Source organism: Anopheles nili, chromosome X, assembly GCF_943737925.1.
Source record: "Anopheles nili chromosome X, idAnoNiliSN_F5_01, whole genome shotgun sequence".
In the NCBI taxonomy this organism is placed as follows: Eukaryota; Metazoa; Arthropoda; class Insecta; order Diptera; family Culicidae; genus Anopheles; species Anopheles nili.
In genome coordinates, this window is record NC_071293.1 from 2,435,419 (window position 1) to 2,458,729 (window position 23,311).

General features: G+C 49.1%; 3 protein-coding genes across 3 annotated transcripts; 1 reads left to right on the forward strand and 2 right to left on the reverse strand.

Annotated features, from left to right (window-relative positions):
* Positions 1–2,680: 2,680 nt before the first annotated feature.
* Positions 2,681–7,704, reverse strand: LOC128728415 (adenomatous polyposis coli protein-like). The gene is made up of 4 exons (XM_053822039.1): positions 4,028–7,704; positions 3,797–3,957; positions 3,056–3,730; positions 2,681–2,706 (listed from the first exon to the last, which is right to left on the reverse strand). The coding sequence occupies exons 1-4, from the start codon at positions 7,702–7,704 to the stop codon at positions 2,681–2,683; spliced, it is 4,539 nt and encodes a 1,512-aa protein (XP_053678014.1).
* A 3,313-nt stretch (positions 7,705–11,017) lies between these two features.
* Positions 11,018–16,578, reverse strand: LOC128728416 (protein bric-a-brac 2-like). The gene is made up of 4 exons (XM_053822040.1): positions 16,380–16,578; positions 14,966–15,474; positions 11,194–11,590; positions 11,018–11,151 (listed from the first exon to the last, which is right to left on the reverse strand). The coding sequence occupies exons 1-4, from the start codon at positions 16,576–16,578 to the stop codon at positions 11,018–11,020; spliced, it is 1,239 nt and encodes a 412-aa protein (XP_053678015.1).
* A 4,421-nt stretch (positions 16,579–20,999) lies between these two features.
* On the forward strand, positions 21,000–23,225 carry LOC128728339 (splicing factor 1-like). The gene is made up of 2 exons (XM_053821963.1): positions 21,000–21,360; positions 21,417–23,225. Exons 1-2 carry the CDS (start codon positions 21,107–21,109, stop codon positions 22,609–22,611), a joined length of 1,449 nt encoding a protein of 482 aa, XP_053677938.1. The 5' UTR covers positions 21,000–21,106; the 3' UTR covers positions 22,612–23,225.
* Positions 23,226–23,311: the final 86 nt, after the last annotated feature.

The window sequence follows — 23,311 nt, forward strand, 5'->3', positions numbered from 1 at the left end:
GCCCATCCGCGGAACCGCCGATAGCGACGCTTTCAATTTGCGTTAATCAATGTCAATTTATCTTCGCGCGATTGATTTAATTAGAAAGTTACGAAGCCCAGCCCGGCACGGAAGGCCGGCGGTGGTGAGCTGATTCCCTTCCCTGATCCCTAGCCCAGCCTGGCAGGACACGAGCTTGCGACGCGATGGTGCAAACAAGCCAAACATGCAATTACAAAATTACGCTGCGCTTCACTGCACGACCAGGTGACCAGGAGAGCCAGAGACACGTCGGTGTTGCTCCTTCACCTGGTCCGTGGTCGGTGGGAATGGGCGGCAGAAGTACAATCGTTTCTTCGACACGTCGGGATTCCATCATACCGTGTAATTTAAGCCCTATAATTCCACCCTGCCCACTAGGGGTTGAGGCTCGAGCCCTTGAAGCACGACTCGGGCATTAACGGACGCGATTGGCACATCAATAACAGCCATTTAGTGCGGCCTTTGCTGTGAGTGGTGAGCACGTGGTCGATTTGCTTTTTGGGTTTTTAAATGGTTCAGGATTCTTCGCATGCAATCGAAATCGAACTGACTCATTTTCAGTAGAGCTGCGAAAACATTCAAAATTCTAATACGACGCGCATGTGCCAGAACGAGAGGGAACGATAGCAGAAGAAACCCGTTTCTTTCTGCTTAAAGCTTTTCAAATCTAAAATTACACTCCAACACATAGGGCTGGCAGTGTTAAAAAGAAACTTTGATAAAGAGTAGAATTACGCTTCTTTAAAATAATAGAATAGGCAACAACACAAAACACGCAGAGCAAGGATCACAAAGGGAAAAACCGCTCGATTTAATTAGGTCATTTAAATAGATAATGTTGAAAGCCGGGTGCTTCATGTTGCACAATGGCAGATCTGAAATAATGCTAGATTGATGAGATGCAAACATTTGGGACCGTTTGCCAGCGCTTTTCTCTGTCACAAGGACCAACGCACCCCAACCCACCAACCTCAGGCAACCGTGCGCCTCCATGCACGGTTTTCCCAGACGCCATTTTAGGATCATTAATTTTAGCCGGCGGCAACGTACTGCACTAATGATGTGACGAATTATTCAGTCGTCGAAGCACGGATTACGCGTCTCCTTATACCCGGCTTTCCGGGATGGGGATTAAAGCGCTATTCGCACCCAAAAACGCCTCACTACATCATGCCACATTACGCTACCGTCCATGTACCGAGTCCTTGCAGACCGAGGGAGGAATTGTCTCTTAAATAAATAACACCGAAACAACGACGAACTGTATTTTGTAAACACACTGTTAAACGCCAGGACGTATCAACTCACTGTGTAATTTATTATGAGTCTACGAGATAATGCATTACATGTAGGGTAGAGTATAAGTAAAAGGGTATATGTAAGTTGCATGAGAGCTGTTCGGCGACACACTGACCGGTCTGTCCACGGGGTGGAAGCAAAGCGAGGACGAGCGCTGCCCCGATGGAGTTGAAATACAATAAAGGATAATTTAATAATGGCTACCGGGACAGCTCGAGCCACTCGCCCACGAAGCGCTAAACGGGGTCTAAGATCGATGAAGGAACAAGGACGTCCGGTCGGTGTTCACCTGCGGTACTTTTAGGTCGACTTCGCGGCCAGTCCGGAAGACGGTCCACGTGATTTGCTGGTTGAGGCGTTCGAACGTGCCAACGGTGATGGAGGAACACGTGGTGTGATGCGCAAGGATGCCGCTGAAGAAGGAACGGTGCGTACCGACGGTGTTGATGGGTTGCGAGCCGGTGCAGGGATACGGCTCCTTGGAAGGGTCGTTTGGGCACGCATCAACGGAGCCACTGGTGGGGTCGTTAGAGCTGATGATTGCAAACCCGCTCCATCGACTTTACGCTGCTTTATAGGAGTAGTTGGAGCCGATACGATGTGTGGCAAAGGCGCTACTGTTGGCTTCTCGGTTGTGAAGGTTGATTGGCGCGTCAACACGGTCAGCTGAGTCGGGGACTGTTGCTGTTGCTGCTGCTTAACGCCCTTAGCCTCGGAGGATCTCTGAACCGTTCTACTGGTGAGTGTTGGTTTGACAATCTTTGATGTTACGTTAGTTGCAACCTTCGTGGTCTTCGGTGGGGTCTTTTCGACGGTTTTCCCAACCCCAGAGACTCGCGAACGCACTGAACCAGTATCCGTCGTTGGAACTTTCTTTACGATCTTATTTGGTGCCTTTTCAGCTGGCTTGCTGATCGTGGGACGAGTACGTGACCCAAAGGCTCCCTGAGAAGGAACACCTTCTGTCGTACCGTTCTTCTTCACGACCTTTGGAGAGGCTTTTTCGGTAGCTTTCACACCGACTAGTTTCGAGCGTACAGGAGCAGGAACAACGACGGCACCAACACCTGCAGCGGCTTCCTTCTTCACAACCGATGGAGGCGCCTCTTCTACTAAGCACTTGTTGTCAGCAAATACTGGCCATTCTATAAGTTGCGTTTGGAAGCGTGAAGGATCGCGCAAACGGGGTTGCACGGATGGTTTTGAAACTACCTCTAGTTTGGGTGCATTGCACTGAAATGAGACAACGAAATCCATTCGTCAGTATCCAGGATCTCAAAGGAAGCGTCTCCCACATTCGTCGAACCCAACACACTTACCTCGTCGAGAGACCAATCCTTCTCTACAACGGAATCCATCTTCAGTTGGTCGATTTCTTCAACGATGCTGGGCACGGATATCCGTGAGAGTAGATCCAACTCTTGTTCCACCTTATTGTCCGCACAAAGCAATGCCTGCAATCCACCATCACCTCCAGGTGGCATCAACTTAGCAGAATTACGTCCCAAACGCACACCAGTGAGGACATCCGGCAACTCCGCTCGATGGCTGCTTAACTCACTCAAACTCATCCGAGAAAGGCTATTCAGCTCCACATTGTTGAGATCTGTTTGTGGCGCATCCTCCAAAATCAACGCCTCAAGTGCCGTGAAGCCAAAGGTGGCCGGCACAACGCAACCTGAGGGTAGTTTCCGTTTCTCAAGACCAACTGTGACCGAGCTGCCACTGACTTTACCACCTATCATGAACTGAACCGGCGCTGGCTCCAAAGCCGGTGTTGCCCACACATCCTCCGCCTGTGACACCAAAGCCTGCGTAAGACGCTCTACAGACTGCAGCATCAGCTCTGGATTTTTGTGTTTGTCCGCCACCGAAGCCTCTCCATCGATGTACCGATCGACTGGTAGCACTTGTGATTCACCGGAACAGCTGCTCAGACCGGACAAGGCGCCAACCTCACACCCAATTCCTTCGTTCTCCGTCCTGGTGACCTCGGGACACGTGCCGGCCGCGTTGTTGTTGCTGTTGTAACCGCTGCTCACCGGGGGTTGGCCGGTGCGGCTGTTGTCGGTGGTGCTGGATGCACGCTGGTAACGTCCCGCTAGCCGCTCGCTCGGGGCCACACGTTGGCCACCGACTGGCGGTGTTCGACTGGGTCGCGCTTTTCCTACGCCTGCTGACGCTTCGCAGGCACCGACATCCTTCGACGTCACAGGCGTAGTGCGCAAGTTTTTTGAACCGGCCGGCAACGTGGATGGGCCCGGTTGCTGGTCGGGTCGTGGTACGGGTTCTTCCGGTGGCTTCATCGACGATCGCATCCCTGTCCGGATGCACTCCACTAGCAGCTGATAATCGCCCTCTTGATCCGAGTCATCTGGGATACTGCCACCTGCCGGTGGTCTCTGGCCACCTAAAACGAGTTGTGAAAGAATCGTGAGTCCCGACGGGCGATTTAATGGCTACTAGATCATTGTACCCGTCGGTTCCGGAACCGTTCCGTGGCTCTTGCTGCGTCGTTGGTGCGCTTTATCGCCTTTCCCAGCAATCCCGGCCAGAATGGCCTCATCGAGAATGTACTCGTCCGCTTCGGATTCAATCGACGGTGAGCTAACCAGCCCGGTTGCGATCGGTTCCATCCTACGAAGGAGAGAGAAAACAAACTCACAGTGAGTTGGTGGTCACAAGTAACCCCACAAAAGACACTCACCTGCCACGAGGTGTCCGTTGGACCGCCATCGTGTCGGAAGCAACAGTCAACTCGGACAACGTTGAAACGGTGGAGAAATTACACGGACTGTCCTCAACGTGGAACGGGTTCAACTCGTCATTGGCCATCAACGGCTGCAGGTGTACCGGATTTCGCATCATCTTAAACGGATCACGCTCGCTGTCGACCAACTGTAGTGGCCGCGGTAACAACGACCCCGGATGTAACCCGTCGATCGGATGTTTCGGCTTTGGCATTCCACTCAAGATACACTCCTCCAGCAATCGGTCGTTATTATCCGACAGATTCGAGCTATCATCCGAATCGTCTCCTCCTCGCTCACGGTACCGCAGGAAATGTGGTTCCACCGGATCAACCGGTTCACCCGTCGATTGGCCAGTTGCCAGGTGAGGAAAGGTCGCTGTCGGTGGGTTCTTTTTAGCCGCAGCACTTCGAGCAACCACGCTGCTCATTCCAATACTGATGCAGGACGCAAGCAGTTCGTCATCCTCGCCAGCATCCGAATCTCCGTCGGATCCGGGAACATCGCCAACCTCACCCGCGTTCGCTAGCAACTCCGCCGGATTGGGCAACACCGGAGAAGAGCGCCTATCAACCCGCTCCCCACCAGTTCCATCTTCCACGGTAACATCGCGAGAATCCTCCAGCTCAATGCTCAAATTACTCAAACTAGTCGCGCAGGAGAACTGAGCCGGTGTATGCTCGACGTTGAACTTGCTCACGGTGTCCGCGAATGCGCTCGTTACCGGAGGTCTTTCAGGCACCGGTTTCTCTTTTGGTGGACAACGTCGAGGCGAATGCGCCACCGTTTCAGTCGGTGAATCGGGTAACTCCGACGGAGACATCACGCCAGATGCCATACGACTGAACTCGCTCACGATGGAGCTCTTGTCGTCGGTACAAGCCGGTTCCGCACTCGAAAGTGACCCCATCGAGCTGGTGCGAGAGAACATAAGTGGTGTTTCATCGGCGGTGTTGAGAAATGACACCGATTTGCCGGTGGTCGGTCCTGGTAGGCCACTCTCCGTTGCATCAACCGCTTCAAGCAGATCCACTCCCGGTGGAACAGGTTTACCATCTTCTTCAGGTTGTTTCCCTCCACCACCATCGTGTGGCAGATCCAGGATTCCCAACGAAGCATCACGACTGAAATCTGGTGTTCCTTCCTCGCAGTAATTGTACGGTTTATCGGGGGTGTTGCAACCCAAATCATCCCCAGCTACTTGACCTCGTCCTATAGGAATCGGATTAGACTTGACAACACTCGGTTGCTTAAAGGGAACCGCCGAAGAATCACCAGCATTACTGACTCCACTAGCAGTCCCGGCTGCGGCGGAAGTGGCCCCAACCACGGAGGCTCCTCGTAGGTCACTCATCGAGGTAGCACTCGAGATGATCTGAGGTGTCCCCTCGGTGTAGTAACACTTTACCGAGTCTTCCGGGATCAACATGTTCACCGGATCCGCCCGGTAAGTGTCGCCCTTTTCGTCCTCAGACTCAGACTGGTTCTCGGCGTATCGCAGGGAGTAATCCGTCAACTGATCGATATCCGTTTCCTGGTAATCGTACGATGACTGCTGCATTCCATCCTTCAGTCCATAGTTGATGGGCGTTTCCGGTTCCGCAGCCAATCGCTCGTCCACCAACTCCACGCGGACCGCACTCGGATCCACCGGTTCGGCATCGTCAGACACCTTCCCACCCGCGCTCTCATCCTCACTCAAGTCTTCGTCCTTGCGAGCGTAAAACGCACATCCAAGCTCTTGCTCCATGGCGCGCTGCTTGCGTACGTTTAATCCTGGCAATCCATTTCCCACCGGTTCGGGTGTCTTGCCCGTAGGGACACCTTTCACCGGCAGAACCCCACCGTTTGTCAGCGATGCGGCCACTACTGGGGGCTGCTGGTCGACACCCGTCACTGGGCGATTCTGGAGATTTTTCAGCGCCAACCGGGACCCGTTCGAGATGATGTTGTGCTTGCTGTAGATGAGTGACCGCAGCATCGGTACGGCACCATTCTCCCGCAGGAATTGCTGATCCTCGCCGTTATCACTCGACAAATTTCCGAGTGTTCCGCAAGCGTTGCTCACCACCGTTAAGCTGGGTGATTTTAGCTGATCAAGCAGGATCTTGAGGCAGTTGCGTTCACGCAGCACACGCCGGTACGGCTCACACTGCGCGATGTGACTAGATATGTTGCGCAGGATGCCGCCTGCATTCTCCACGATGCTCATCGTCTTACTCGGCGCCTCGTACGTCAGCAGCTCGATCAGGAACTCGAGTGCACCGGTTACTTCGCAAATGCGTGACCGATTCTGCGAGCAGTGATTTGAAAGGTTCCACAGCGCGGACAGGATCGACTTCAGCGTGTTCTCGACCGTACACCGCATTGCGGCCTCTGTCAACACCTTCACCGTGCCGATTTCGACCAGTGTCTGTTTGGTGACGGTGTCCGCACGCCAGGAAAGGTTACGCAACACGGATGCGGTTACCTGCACCAACTCAGCACACTCGAGCTGAGCAACCAGGGCACGCATGAACTCGCGATTCGCGCACAATAGCGCTTTATTATTGCCCTGTCCGAACGTGAGGTTGGTCAACACCATGCTCGCGTACCGGCGCATCTCGATGCACTTGAGTGCATCCGGAACCGGACCATGTGCCAGGTGATCCAGCTGGATCAGTGACGCAATTGTCTGCAGTGCCCCAAACTGGCACATCGCATGTCGGTGCTCCTCGTCGTAGCTGATTTTGGCCAATGTCCCGATGGCCTGAATCGGATGACGCTCCTGTTCCGGTGGTCCCGACATTCCCGTCTGGCGATCTGCGCTCGGTTCCGACCCAGCAGTCTGCTCCTTCAACAGATCCGTGTAGTCGATAAGCTGGTCAATGAGCCGCAGTACCTTCAACTCACGTCTCACGGACGTCTCGTCCACATTGCAGCGGATAACGTTCACCAGCGCGTGCCGGGCGTTCCGGCGAGCTGCCTCATTTGGCTCATTGTGGATGATGTGCACCAGCAGCGGTACGCAACCGGACCGACGCAATGCCGAACATTTCTCATCGTTCCGGGACAGCTCAAGGAATTTGCTCGACATCTCCAGCACGTTGGTCGAACCCAGCATGGACAGCAGTGAGTAAACGCATTCCATTTTAGGTCCAACCTCCGCCAGGTCGCGATTCAACGAATGGTGTTGTCGGCGGGTCGCACTAACGCGCTCCTTTAGCGGCCAAGTTCCACCGCGGGACCCAACCGCGGGTGGTTGCTTTTTAGTAGTCGACGTCGGCAGGATATTCAGCGCCGTTGTCGCTTCGTAGGACACGTTCATGTGCAGGAGTGGCACCACCGGCAGAGGCTGTACCGGTTCAGCCGGAACGTGTTTATACAGCGGCTCACATTCCGGCTCGTCGGTGGCCGCCTCGTTCGCGAGAGCCACGCCGTTCCATTTGTGGTGCTGTTCGACGAGCTCCGCCGGCGGTTTGTTGTCATAGTCGAGAAAATGCGGCTTCCGGGACAGCCCGCTGTCGGTTAGGTCGCCGAGATTGTCCAACTCCTCGATGCAGCTCTCGAGCTCCAGATCGTCGAGTGAGGAGTCGGGCGGTGAGAGTGTCCTCTTCCCGAGGGAACACAGATTTTCGTCCGAAGGTTTCGGCATAGTACTGCTGCTCGCAAACGCACGTTTACTTCGCCAGTGCGCGATGGCCGCGGCCACATCTGATTGAACTAGAAAGGGAAAGTGTGTAATAGTCTCTTCGCGGCAAGCTACCCGTCCAGGATGCAGCACTATTGCTCATGCATCCGGTGCAGGGTTGCAATCCGACTATGCAAATCCCGGCACACGGTGCACGGTGCATCTCGCGGGCCATGGCCGTTGGGCACACAGCTGCATCCCTTGAATGTTTACACTTTTTAACCACAAAAACACTTCACTTTCGAAACTACACAACCGAGCACTCGTACCTGTACGCGTGGCTATTTACTTCAATTATTCACGATGCCAACCTGGGCAACTATTCCTCTTCCACAATTGCGGCACGAAATTTTGCAATGGCATCGAATACGCCCACTATGATCGATATTTTTTCTCAGCTCTTTCTCCCTTTCATGGCGTTCGGCACAAGCGGCTGAGAGTAGCGTTTTCAAAAGCGGGTCGAATGCTGCAGGTACAACGCAGCTAAGACGACCACTGGTGTTACACACTCGCGATGTATTCCATTATATGTGATCACACTTTTTACACAGCTGTTGCTATTGCAAAGAAGTGTGCTACTTGTGCAACAGCACATCTTTTCAAGTTGTACTAAAATCCACAACTTACGAAAGAGTGTGGCACACGAGTGTGACTCGTGTAGGCTCATCGTTCCACACTCTACTCGTCGTATACAATCTTGCCCCTGGTTGCGAAAATGCCATCCTAACTTTTAGCTGATTATTAGCTGATCAATCCAAATACCCAGGATATGTAAGCACACGTGACACACCACGTGCGTGATATGAAAACTGTACGGCATTAAAGATGTGTTATATAATACATGCGCTTTTATGATAGTTATACACCTGTGCACCCCACGTGCGTCTGTTGTAGAAAGGCATTCTTCGGTTATGCAGCTATAATTATGCGATATTGAGGGAAACGATTACTGCTTTGATACCTGGGATAGCATAAATGACTCATACACGACATTATGTGAACAATGTTATTTTTCTATGCCCAGGCGCATGGCATGTACTAAATTTGATTCTATAAAATTTTATGTGGTACTATAATTTTGTTATAAAATTCCCCTAAAAGTATAACATAGAAAAATCGTTGTCTTGAATAACCGTAAAGTACTAAACTAAATCATGAAAAATATTTTACTTATTTTCTTTTTAATTTTCACAAACACACAAGTACATATTTGAATATGAATTGAAGTAATCATATTCATATTGAATGATAATATTAATATAATCATATTGAATTGATGTAATAGTAAAACTAATCCATCTCGAATATCCCAGCTATTGAAACGAGAAACGTTTTACGAAGCTCCTCTCGTCAATAATTATGAATCTTACGGGAAACTTCATTTCCAGAGTGTATACTTTAACTACAACTGATACAAACCATGGATCTTGTGGATTCAATGATCATTCATGATCAAGTGAGCTACGCATTTACAATCATTCTATGTTTGTACGACCCCATTTTGACCTGTGGTGTTCATCAATCCTATCTTTGATAAAGTTTGTTTTAGATTTTAATACTCAGCATTGCCGACGATCAGTTCATTAGAAATCTGAGATGAATAATCGAACGGTGGTAAACACTACTCTCTAAACAGCGGTAATATTTTCTACGGTTCCGATATCGCTTATCCTATTTTAGCCTACATTTGTTCAACATTTACGACAAGGTTGATGACGCAGCCTCGTGTCCACGGATGCTGGAAGATAAAATTTACCGGATAGCGGTTGAAATAGAAATATAAACATCCTAAGGAAATGCTGAACCTACAAAAGCGTATCTACAGAGACCGCACGAACAGATAATTTCTATGATAATGTTTCCATACGTAAGGATTACGATAGGGATGCGGCTTCTATTGAGCCGCTGCTCAAGTGTGATGAGATAGAGCTCTCACGCCATGACGTGAAATCAGAGAAGTCAGATAAAGTATCATGGTGGCAGCATGTCGAACAAGAGAAGCGCCTTCCTGTGTGAAGCGATGACTGATATTAACTTTTATTTATTTTATACTATTTGAAGCCATGCCTACTACAGCAATTTGTCAGAGATGTCCTCATTGGCAACTATCATTTTACACGGCATTAAACTTTACTGAAACATGCTGAAAAATTCTGAAGAATGATATTTCATAGTTCATAGTCTTAAGCATAATCTGTACCATATTTATATGTCTAAAACATTTTTAATTTATTTTTTTATTGAGCATGCTTGGCTATCTTATGTTATCTGTTGAGGATTTTTATGTTCATCTTTTACTGAATGCATGTTCATGAGGATTTTTATTTCTTCTTTTACTAAATGCAATAATCTGATTAATAAGAGATACACACCTTCAAAAAAAAGTCCATGACATATGAGTAGATAATTTATGTTTTATTGAGATTTCATGTGGTATTTTCTTCTAGCTGCATACAGGACAATGAGTTCACATTAGATTCCAGCTCGGCATCCAGACTTCCTACTGGCCCTGCCGTTCGACGCTTCTAGACGCTATGTGATAACCATAAAATCGTTTCAATCACTCTACTTCTTCCCCCACCTCTTGCTTCTCCGTGTGAGTTTTTTTTATTGTAACGCTTAATGTTGTACAGCTAAGATACATTGCCTACGTGCCTCTTTGGGATTGATTGCCGTTTCGATGAAAAAGTGTTACAAGTCAGTAACACTTATCGAACAACGATAAACACGGCTCGTAGATAACATTCTTCAGCTTGTTGAATCGTTCGCCCCTCTTCTCGATCAACCACCTTGTCGCCCTCTACAATACCGCGATTTGTACGAGATTTGAGGGTAACAATCTACACGCCCGTAAAACATAACATATTCATCTACTGTAACTGAAAAATTAGCTGTAAATTAATAGTGGCAACAGTGGTTTCGGAATTTGCTTTCCGTTATTACATTCCTAATATTGTTTCGGTGTGAAGGGGGTCCGTATTGCGCTCCAAAACACCTGTATTCACTCTGTCAGACACCCCAACAGGAGCTGTACAGTCACACCAGGCTACAGTTCTACGTTAGTAACAAAATTAATATCTTTGCGCGCCCGATAGCCCTTTCTAACCGGGGTGAGATAAACGCTACGGTGTGCCAATGGGCACTCGAAAGCCAGCCTGCTACCCGACACGTCCAGCAAGCGCACACGAAGACCTCGTTGGCTCAGGTACCATAAAGCTAGTCTTGCGTGAGCTGTCACAGATTCGAATCCTGCATCGGGATGCTAGTGATCTTCGACTTACTCGCTGCAGTTGCTCGATTCCCGCTTTATCACCCAACTGTCCATCGAGAGGTTGAGACTGCCCAGTTCAGACTGACCAGGTGATTGTTCACCTGCGGGATGAAGCGCTGCCGGGCTGGCATGGAGCTGTTCTTTCGTCTCTGTGGAGGCACCAACCGTGCTTTCTCCAATACCGCCCGACTCGGAGTTGCTGCATTCCACGAATTCACCGTGTAGACTGGGTAGCACTAGTGTTCTTGGCGAGAACATAGGTAACGTGGACAGACCGAACGTGCCCCGGTTGGCTGCTAGAGAGGCCGCAAGCTTCATCGTCTTGTAGTCCTTGCGCAGGTGCTGCCGGATCTCGGTGTGGCAGTGCTCGTTGTTCGTCACGATGATATCGCCGGTGTCAGTTGTAGTAACGCGCGCCTTGCAGTTGTACTTGCGCGAGAGGTTGCATTGCCAGTACTTCTTGTCCTTGCGGATGTACTGGATGCCGAATGAGTGGCCGTCGTGTACCAGGAGTGGTTTGCCCCGTTGACTCAGCATGAACTCTAGCCGTCCCTGGAACCATTTCTCACCCGGTGAAACTGGAGCAACAGAAGAAGAAACAATGTGTTACGAGACATGTGGAGGGACTAAGGTTTCAGTTCACCAACCGATTTAAAGTGAAGGAGGGCGTACGGAAGAGAAAAACGAATGACGTGATTGAATGGATTTCATGCTCGTAATCTGGCTCGTAATGCCTTACTGCGTTGAGACATTCAACAAATGATTCCAAGATGTAATACGTTGCGAATTCGTATACCCAGGATGTATGTGAACCTCGGTTGCAAACCACAACAAACTACTCTACTATGCTGATGTGGAGTTAAATGAATGGTTACACCTGATGATAAGCCAACTGTTAATGCTGAAATGTATTTGAAAGAATGGAAAGTGCGCTGTATGAAAATGATGAGATTTCGAGTTATTAATTAAAATGCATGTTATACCATGATGAATCTATTTGGGGTCTGGTTCAGGAGCTGCGGAATACGACAAAACAAAGGCAAACATGTACCTAAATACAAAATAGACTAGTTCGGCATGTGAAAATCGATAAAGCAAGTGTTTCAAGATTAGAAGCCATTTCTAGCGCGTTGAAGTGACATGAAGATACCTCAGATCATCAAGTGGATACACTTGAATGGCTTGTCGAACCCTTGCCCAATCTGGCATACAATCTTGATCATTCCACAAATTAGTTTATCCGACAGAGCACGTTTTTCGTACTGCTAGTAATAAATCCACACCGGTACCCGAGCGGAGACTCATCAAGGATCGTCCCAGGTACTTCATCTGACAAACATAATTCCCTATCATTCGGGCTGGATGGCCTAATGAACCCCAAAAAACCATCCCGAAATCGCAGTTATCACGCAGCTCGCTGAAACGAGGTTAGTCGTTAATTAACGACATTAATCGTGACATCAGTGCGGATCAAATGAAGAATCGAAAACGCCAACGAGAAATCGAAACACCAAGATGAGAGCATTCTCGAAGGCTTTGCCGAAGCACACCGCAAACGAGCAAGATAGACGAAATGTAAGATTAATCGGGTGCTTTTTACGCTTCAATCGATCCTGACTCCCGTCAGTTCTTCGCTTCAGCCAGCTAGCCTTATCCCGCGCTCAGTCCGATTATCGTGCGTTGAGACCCGTCCGTGAAAATTGCTGAGACGATGACGCAGGCACATGTCACCGGAATGCGTAAACCTGGCCCAAAAAAAAAATAACGTTAGGAAACGAAGTCAACGGAAACCGGCCATCGGGAGATAACTTCCTCGCGCATCTCGGCATCTATCGTGTCCTAAGCCGGCTTGCGGGCCTTAGGTCTGTTATCGGCTGTGTCATCCGGATCCGAGGAATCATCCTATTCGGAAGTGATTATGAGCGGTACCAGAGTGTTCTACTTTTTGCCTAACTCTCTACCCCTCTCTCAGACCCCCTCCCCCCCCCCCCCTCTCTCTCTCTTTCTCCCTTGTTCCACAAAGAATCTCCCCTTCTGCCTTCCACCCCAGCGAGACTCACAGTAAGGAGCCTGCAGAAGTAAAGAGCGAGGTTGATAAAAATATTTTCGATTCCACCCGTGTCCGAGGAAGCGGGGACACGACGGAAAAGGAAGGAAGACGCAGCGATGGGGGTAAAGTTCAGCCCCTAACCTTCGCCCTCGATCATCCTCGGTACCCTGATGGCGAGAATCGCAGACTTATCTCCCACCCGAAGCTGGCCGGGATGTCGCTGCCCAAATATCATGCGCGGCGCGACTGAGAACAGGCAACTGAGATGTCATGTACTCCTTTTCGAGGAGCGCCCCGGGGAGTCCGCTGCGCAGCACCGACACCAGCCGCCATCGATAGTCAAGCGAGATGGGCGAGAGTGAGGAAAAAAAATAGGTACAAACAAATAAACAACATAAAGGTTATTATCAGCAGCCAGGCTGCTGATCCCGCCATTAGCCGACCCGCCGGAGAACCAAGAGCGGCATCCTCCGATAAGCCCCTGCCTGGATCTGCGCCCCAGGGAAGGTTTTTCTATCTATTCACGCGGACGTCCGATCGGTTGTCTTCATCTGAGCGCTCTGGCTTATTATCTATCGCCTGGATGCGCGTTTACGGCGCGTGGGTTGACGGATCGTACCGCTGTTTGCGCTCGATGTGGAAAAGAGAGCGAGCGAGATAGACAGAGACGGTGGGTTAGCCCAGCACTATCGATGAGTGGTGGGCTTTATCCGTTTTATCAGGTCCACCGACTTATCGGTAATTGAGGGTCACTTTTGCACGGAATTGGGACCTCCTCCCAAGGAGGGGATAAGCCACTGGTCCGAGGACCCACCACTCTATCGAGATCGTCTACCGGTGCTGTCTGTTATGCACCCGATATTGCCCCAACGTTTATCGACGGCCACTTGACAACGGACAGCCCAATTCAGCTCGAATGGAAGGGATTAAGCAAGGGACATTCCTAGCAAAGGGTGATACTAAGAGGCTCGAGATGCTTCTGTAGCACACTACGAGTGGATGTGGCGGTTGCAAGGTCTCAACAAACGACTACTGCCGTCTTCGGTTTCGCTAAACGAGCGGAATGGAGCGTTAGTGATAATAAAAAAAAAGCGTAGATCGAATTGTTGGTAAGGCCTAAGGCAGATCGGCAGCTGAGCGCGAGCAATCAGCGTCAGCAGCCACCGCATAAACAAACGCGCTCTGATGTGCCTGTGTGTGTGATTTTTCCCCTTACTCCTGGTCCCGCGTAACACCACCATCCAAGGCTTCCAAGGAGCCTGGTGGAGGAGAAACAACACTAAAAATGAGATCACAATGCGCAGGAAACGGGCATCCTACCGGGAGAGTGCACATCGGTAACCTTTGGAGGGACCTTTCATGCACAATATTTATGATATTGGCCCGACTGACGTGCCAGCCCGAGGGACGAGACAACGGGGTGAAGGCGAGAAGGGGTGTGAGATCGTCCGGGCGCACTGCATGCACCAAGGGGCTGCGCAAGATGTGCAACTGCGCCGCCGATGATCGAGCGATGTGAGATGAGAAGAGCTTGATATTAGTGCATTTCTAAACAGTAAACACGATCCTTATCACGCGCGCAACCCCACGTTATCACCGGTTGCCAGCAGGATAAACGAGCGAGTTCGAAGCTCGCTGCGCACCGACGAACCCAACGTAGTCTGACAGAAGCACATACTAGAACGTACTAGAGGAGCTGGATACTTACAAGGACCTGTTTTTTCGCGGTGTGGCACGCTGTCACCGTGAGCGTCCGGTAGTGGGCCTTTTCCGGTGGAGACGTCTCCATTGCCCTTCGCCGAGCCCGAAAAGGAGAGCCGACCCATTCCCGGTGAGGCACGTCCAGTGTTGCCAGCTGAAGTTGTGACAAGCGTTGGAGCTAACGAAGACGCCGGAGAGCATACTTCCGGCAGCTTTCGCTTGGCCGGTGCCATGTACTGCTTCGGGATGCGAACGAGTGGGTTGATTCTTCTCTGGCCCAGGCGCACCATTGTTTCGACACTGCTGTCGGAGTTGTCCGAGCAGTCTGCAGATTCATGCTTCAAATAGGGCGCAGCACTGCTGGCACCGACCACTGTGGACGGCTGTTGGTTGACAAGCGCAGCTCCAGCGGTGATGAGATCGGCTTCGGCCGGTTCGGTGTTGGTAGCTGCTGGAGGCTGATGGCCTATAGAGGACCCAAGACACCTCGGGTTGTACGTTAGGTCCTGCGGTAGGGCACTCTCCTGCTGCGAGGTCGGATGCTCGATCTCAATCTCCATCCGTTTGGCCATCAGAGCCACGGAGGTGAACTCCAGATGGAGGGCGGCGTTGATGATCGCTGGAAGATCTTCGGTTTTGAGAGCTGCCTGGCCATGATACACGAAGTCCAGGATAATTTGAAAGATGTAGGGCGAGACATCTTTTAGCACCACTAGAAAGTGAAGGGTGAAATCCAAAGAGCGCATGAAGCAACAATTACACTGAGAATGCGGGAGATAAAAAATAGCAACAACATCTACGGTAAAATAAATCTAACACTCCGAAGAAGTGGAGCTGATGGAGTACAAGGGTACGAACACGTGGTCCCCCCCCCCCACCATCCTTCCTTCCCTCTCTCTCCAGACTCTATCAGTGGGCACACATTGTGGTATCGAAGGCCCAATCGATTTCGCTCCAAACTGAAACGCTCGTTCACTGTCCGATATCACGAATGATAAATCTATTAACAATAATCCCACCGGACACTTCATTACGCTGATATCAGTTTAATGCAGGAATGATAGCCGCGGTAGAGTTGTCCAAACCCTCTACTGCTTGACGCGCGTGCGTGTGTGCGGTTAGCCGAGCCGGGTCCTAGCTGCACGAGCAGAGATAATGCTGTTTCAATTACAGTCCTCACCCAGGGGCCCTGAGCTGATGTCCTCACACGATAGGGACGCGGGAACGCCAACTTATGATACAATGCCTACCTTATGATACAATACCTAGCCCAAAATACAATGTCCGCCCTTTCCAACCGGTGCTCGGGGCGTGTTTATCAAACTGCTTTTAACGGTTATATCAGGCCGTGTATCTACACGCCGGAACGACACTTTATCTCAAGCTAAGGCGATAATTTGTACAATTGAACGTCGAAACAAGTGCAAACACCCAAATCGATCAGATTGAGAAGTACCCGTCGATATATCAGCAGGTTGCGGCTCTGTCTTAATGATCATGATGCAGGATTTGAGCTGAATACTGTGCTTGACTTGTACTATTTTTGATTGACGAATAGTTTTGCTGCAGTAGTTCCAATAGTTCTGTTTTCTGTTTAACAGATTCGATAGTACTCACCTGTTGGGTTTGACGGTGTTCGGGCGAAGAGACTTTTGAAATAACGGCTCGAAGCACTCAGCAATAATCGGTGAGCTGTGAAAGATTGTCCTTCGCACAGGATTGTACAATCTTTCAAATGATCGTTCACTAACAGTTTTTGAACACTGCCGAAAATTTCCTCAAGATGTTCATGCCAAATCACGTTTGTTGTTGACATCGTTTCAACTGTGTCTTGCAAAAGCACATCTACCCAGCGCGAAGAGTTCCGGACGAATGATGAAATCTATCTAGATCAACCACTTCTCAGAGAGCATGGCGTGTACTAAAAGTGTAACGTTTAGTACAAGCTTCGATGGGTACAGAGAGTTATGAGAGTAATTTTTGCCGTATGAAATAATTATCGCTCTGTAAGATTAACATGCGCTTTAGTCTCTCTTCTATCGTGCAGTTTCTAATAATTTTTGCCGATTACTGTGAATTCAACGATATGCGAAAAAAAAGGACATGTATGTTGTATCCTGACTACATTTTGCATCAGATTTGTTTTTGAATTTTCTACCAAAGAAACATTAGGCTGCCCAACGCCTACTATATTACAGACTCTTTAATTGGAGCAAATAAACATCTTCAATGGTATGATAAATTTTTTTTGACTATTTAAAGATGTTTGGTTTGGCTTTTGTGAACTGCCGTTTTAAAAATGATTGGATCTCTTTGCTATATATTCCTTCAAATGTGCGGGCATGATATACAAATTTCTTTTTGACAGATATGACTCCAAACGTTATATTAAATACCCAGAATAGCTGATAAAAGATGTGTTTATGATCATAAAATATAATATTTTAATATACCTGGTTGCATAAAAAATAATAATACATAATCAGATAATACTTGCTACTCGTTTGAAACCTGCCCGTTATAGAGTAATACCAAGCTTGTTGCTTGTACAAGGAACAGACAAAGGCTATTATGCTTTAAAGTTTCATAATCGGAAGAGTAAACGCAAATGGGAGGTTTTCATCGTCTGTCATGCGTCACCCAGCGTCCATCTCACCGTGTACTCCGAATTAAATATTTTTTCAGTGTGTTCACGGTTTTAAGAGTTTCAACATGGGATTTAAAGGCAAAACTAAGGACCGCGAACGTGATCGGGATCGTGATGCAATGAAATCGCGGAGCAATGTAGGTAGCTCCAGCAAACCACGAGAAAAAGAGCGTGAAAAGAAAAGGTATACACAACTTTCATGATCCTTTGCATTATACTGAACAAGACACAACTAGTCGAAACATCAAGCACGCACGATTATGTCAAACATATTGCAGCCAAATTGTTTATGATACATTGTTGATAAATGAATTAATGTACTAAAGAATGTTACATTCTACTTATTTTACTCAGCGGGGAGAACAAGGAGCGCCATTCAGACAGAGGCACTTCTAGCACTAAAGAACGGCATCGCAGTAGAAGCCGTGAGCGCAGTAGCGAACGGGGAAGGGATGGGAGAAGGAGCAAGGAAAGGCATAGGCGGCACAGCAGGCCAAGGGAGGACAGCCGTGAACGCGACCATCGTCGTAGAGAGCATCGGGAGCGACGCAGTAGAAGCCGTAGTCGTGATCGGAAGCATCGTAATCATGAGAAGGAACGGCATCGCTCACGCGAGCATACGGACATCGATGCACCTAAAATGGCTGAGCGGTCCCGTGCAGAAAGCCACGAGAAAGAATATGATTATAAGGGGATTGAATTTACGCAGAACGTCATGGCATCGATGATGCTGACGGCAGCGACAGCGAATGATTTTGCTAAATTACTAAACAGTTATAATCAACAGCAGCAGATCCAGCAGCAACAGCAACAGATACAGACTCAGCAAGCACTGTTCGAACAGCATAACGAGAACAGCTGCTCTTCAATAGGATCGAAGGGTATGTATATGCTGCCTAGATCTTGGTCTTGGGTGCATGACTTCTTGTCCTTGAAGAGACATATTTGATATTTCAACACTTTGCCCCACGTGGGTGACAGCAAATTTCGCGGAACCGGCTTTCAATGTGTTAACAAGTTTGATTTGCATTCTATTTCAGGAGAGAATTGTAACGCAGCGGCAGCAATGGCCAATGGAAACAGCAGCGGTGGTGAAGGGGAATCGTCGCGCAAACGAAAGAAGAAGTCTCGCTGGGCAGGCGGAGACCATGACAAAACATTTATACCCGGTATGCCGACGGTATTGCCATCCACATTGACGCCAGACCAACAGGAAGCGTATTTAGGTTAGTATACCTATAAGGCCATTTCGCAGGACATCGCCAAATAACTCGTTACAGCAGCAGACACTCTAACGCTAATCGTTCGATAATCACGATATGACTGTGCAATTAAGCATTTTAAATTGAAGGTGAATTATAGCATCAACCGAGACAGCGTGCGGCCATCAAACACCGCCTTGGATGGATGCGTATAATCATAGGACGCATAGACACCGTAGAAATCGATTGATTACAAGCATGTTTCTGAATATTTATGTTCAAATTCGTTGTCTTCTTTCCGGAAAACGAATGTATTTCATTTATAGATTATTGTTAAGAAGAAATGGCGTAAGTATGCACCTCGCCCAAATAACGATTCTAGGCCTACGGAGAAAGGTTACAGTTTCTCAATTCATATTGCATTTTGGGCTTTTGGATGCACGCTAATACCGACAAATTACAGCCCGTTCTGTCTTTTCGTGCACGTCCCCATAACTGTTCACGTTTCAGCGTAGCATTCTGAGCGAAACTACGAGTGTCGCAAAAAAGCGTAATGCTGCTGTTTCAGATAGCAGCAAAACAGTACCTGTAACCGGCATTTTTCTCACAGAATGCTGACATAAAATACAGCTCTTATTAATTAACCGTCGGGGGGTTTCCCCTCGTTTTAACTTTCGTTCCATGTTCTATTCCAGTGCAACTGCAAATCGAAGAAATCAGTCGAAAACTCCGCACGGGCGACCTTATGATACCGCAGAATCCGGAAGAAAGGTTAGATTTGTTCTCATTTTCATCTCCATTTCTTCAGCGCACCGTGATTATTAATGAATATTATCCAAAAGATCCCAGTGGGCTCAACCGCCTCTCCGCGGATATTCAATCTGTGAGATTGAATCTCTAAGCTGTGCTTATTAAGTGATTCACATCGGAATCCAAGTCTATTTTGCGGACACATTCTTACATTGCAAAGGAAGTCGTCCGCTGTCGTGCTGTTTGTCGTGAAAGTTAACACGATGTAAATTAGCAAATTTTGTTGGTTATTTCCCAACATTCGCCGAGCGAGACACTAAATTTTTGTGCATAGTTTGAATCGACGGCTAGATTCGCCGCAGGACATTACAGCTGTGCAGATTATGACTTTTGACAAGCGTCGAGTTAATTCATGCTCGTCGCGTCAGCTAGGGCTTATTATTTAGCGGCAAGTGTTACGAATTCACCAACGCTAGGCAATCGTGCCCCTCCACCATATGGCTGGAACAGCATGTGCAATGATAAATTCGACATTTAAGCAATCCATGTATGATTCGGGACGAAAGGGCACCGTTTGCTGGCCACCAACGCTGCAGGATTAATGTCACGTAAGTGGACGACCTGTAACCACGATCACTAACGTTTTCCATTCTTCAACTCTACCGGCTGGTCGACGTGTGAGTTTTCCAGCAGACCCGATCCCGGGACTGGGCCCGATTCTTGAGCCTGGCGTTAAGCGATCCCGACACGTGTTGTGTATGTACCACAGCGTATACCGTCTCATTGCAAAAAAAGGGTTGACCTAGGCCTTGAGCGAACATGCGTCAACATGCGCTGCATTGTAATCTATATTTCTCTTTTACTTGAAGCGGTCTAATTAATTGAGCCAGCTGGTTCAGAGGCGGAGCTTTTCAGTTGGTTTAGTCTTGCGATGCTACCACAGCATAATTCCCAACTCCCACGCCGCCCTCGTCTTTCCGTCTGTTGGCTGGCAAAATATGCACGGCCCATCGTATCAATTCCCTTCTGCGATCAACTCGGACCTGGAACATGGTTCTTACACGCGTTGAGCTCTTAACTGCAGGCTGCGTGCGTACGGTGGTTTTACAGGAGGCACGTGGCAGATGTAGTGGCAAACACAGTACTGAAGTACTGAAGCGGGATGTCGCCGGATCTACGAGATCTGTAAAATGCACCTGTAAATGACGAGATCTGTAAAATGCAAAGTCAAAACGAAAAGCAAACAAACACAAGCCAATACCAGGCGATTAGCACGGCCGACAATTAACATATTCCATTTTTCTTTCTCTTTCTCTAATGAAAACACTTCTCCTTTAAGACCAGGCACAATAATATAATCATTTTAATAATCTTGATTTTTATCCAGTATACCCAGGTTTATGTTTCCGTAGCGATAGCCCTGCCGCATCGTTTAAATGTGGCAAGGGTGGTGTTTCGCTGCCGAAACCGCAAGCATTTACACGAGGCTTATAGCAATTGGGGCCCTCCTGTTCTAATTTCAAAAATAACGTGCATTCATTGTATTTTAAAGGATAGCGATCGTAATCAGTACAGACGTGTTGTAGCAGCGGTGTTCATCCAATGTTGCGCAGGAATGCCCACACGATACAATAGTTTGTCAACCGTTTGATGATCGTATTAATCACTTTCACAATTATGGTCAATTTTTCAGTTTGCGCAGCCACTCGCGTGCCACACCCGGCACCGATCAGCGATCGATAATAATGCATTTTATTTTTCTCGTCTGGTCAAGCGGTCCCGCCCCGGACGTGCATTTTTTCAGTGCGCATTCTGTAACCGTATCCTTCAATCTCGTACCGCACAGATCTCCCTCGCCGGAGCCGATTTACAGTAGCGATGGCAAGCGGTTGAACACGCGTGAATTCCGCACTCGTAAGAAGCTCGAGGAACAGCGCCATCAGCTGATCCAGCGCATGCAGTCCCTCAACCCGGACTTCAAGCCGCCTTCCGATTACAAGTGCGTACGCATGTTGATCATCTGGATCACTTTTGATTAACGCTGTATCATTTCAGGCCACCGGTGATCCGTGTCAGCGATAAGGTTTTGATTCCGCAGGAAGAGTACCCAGACATCAACTTCGTTGGGTTGCTTATTGGGCCACGTGGCAATACGTTGAAAGCGATGGAGAAGGACACCGGGGCGAAGATCATTATCCGTGGCAAGGGCTCGGTGAAGGAGGGTAAGGTGGGCCGCAAGGATGGCCAACCATTGCCGGGTGAGGACGAACCACTGCACGCGTTCATCACGGCAAGCAATCCGGAAGCCGTCAAGAAAGCGGTCGATCGCATCAAGGACGTAATCCGCCAAGGCATCGAGGTGCCAGAGGGCCACAACGATCTGCGCCGGATGCAGCTACGTGAGCTGGCCCAACTGAACGGAACGCTTCGTGAAACGGACGGTCCGCGGTGCAACAACTGCGGTTCGAATGAGCACAAGAGCTGGTTATGTCCGGATAAGCCGAATATTACCAACAACATCGTGTGTTCTGCATGCGGTGGTACGGGCCACATTGCCCGGGATTGTCGCAGCAAGCGCCCGGGTCATGGTGGACCTCCGGCCAGTGGCAATACGGTCACGAAGATTGACGAGGAGTATATGAGCCTGATGGCGGAACTGGGCGAGGCACCACCCCAGGATAGCCACGGGTACGGACATGGTGGTGGTGGTAGCGGTGGTGGTGGAGGTGGTGGTGGTGGTGGTAGCGGTGGAAGCGGAAGCTCCCGTGGCTCTTACAACATGTTCGAGCCACGTTCAGCTCCACGGCCGCTGATGGCCACTCCACATCATCCGCCATCACTGTTGGGAAGCACCTCCCAGAGTAACTCGCAGGCTGCAGGCGGTGGTGGAGGTAATGCGGGTGGTGGTGGTGGTGGTAATGGTCATCACCAGTGGGGTCACGGTTCACAAATGATGCCGCTTCCACCGGCCCCACCGGCTCTGCCAACACCCCCACCACCACCCCCGAGCGTGCCCTCTTTGATGCAATGGACGGCGCAGCCGCCCGCTCCCCCCGGGGAAAATCTTGTCCCTTCACCTCCATCCTCCAGCTCATACGCTAGCTGGAGCAAGGGCTGGTCGCAGGGATCCAATGGCTCGGTGAACGGATTCGTTCCACCGCCACCGGCGTCGGCCCCTCCGCCGCCCCCACTACCCGGGATCCCATCCCACATCTTAGCACCGCCGCCTCCACCACCACCATCCTCCTAGATGCTGCTGGTGTGCGAGTGAGTGCCATATGAATGATATGACAACGCTAGTAGCCATTAGAAAGCTCGGATTCGTGATTTAACCATCCTTGTGTCTGGCGCGTTTCGCACAGATAGATGCTTCGTTGCTGTTCTTACCCACCCCACCCTCCCGCATATTTCCATAGCCAACCAACTCCTGCGCATAAAGCGCCGTAAATGATTCCGTAAAGTGGAAGCCATCGCTTCAAGCTGGGGTTGCTCTTTGAACCCTTATGCGTGCGTCTACGATCAGTCAACTACAAGGCGTAATAGACAATATAATTTTGTCACACGCTCCTTCGCTTACGGTACTATCTCGTACTGTTTTAAAAGTGTATAATATTCTTTTTGTGATGTTTCCATCTGTCAGCTAATTTGCAGGATTTAAAAATATGTTTTTTAATCTTTTATACCTACTCCCCGTATTACGATTATGAGCATTTTCGAGATCGCGACTGGCGGTCTTTCAACGCTCGTCTGGTTTTAATTTTAGGGATTTTGAAATTTTCTATTACTTATACCGATCACGTAACAACCACCATGTAATAATCTTTCGAATAATAAACGTATTTTAGGGCGACTAGATTGCCAGTAATAGCATAAATGCACGTGTTTTCGATTACCGATGACTAATAGAGTGCACCGACACTGCTGCAGGGGTTAGCGAGAATAGATACCGA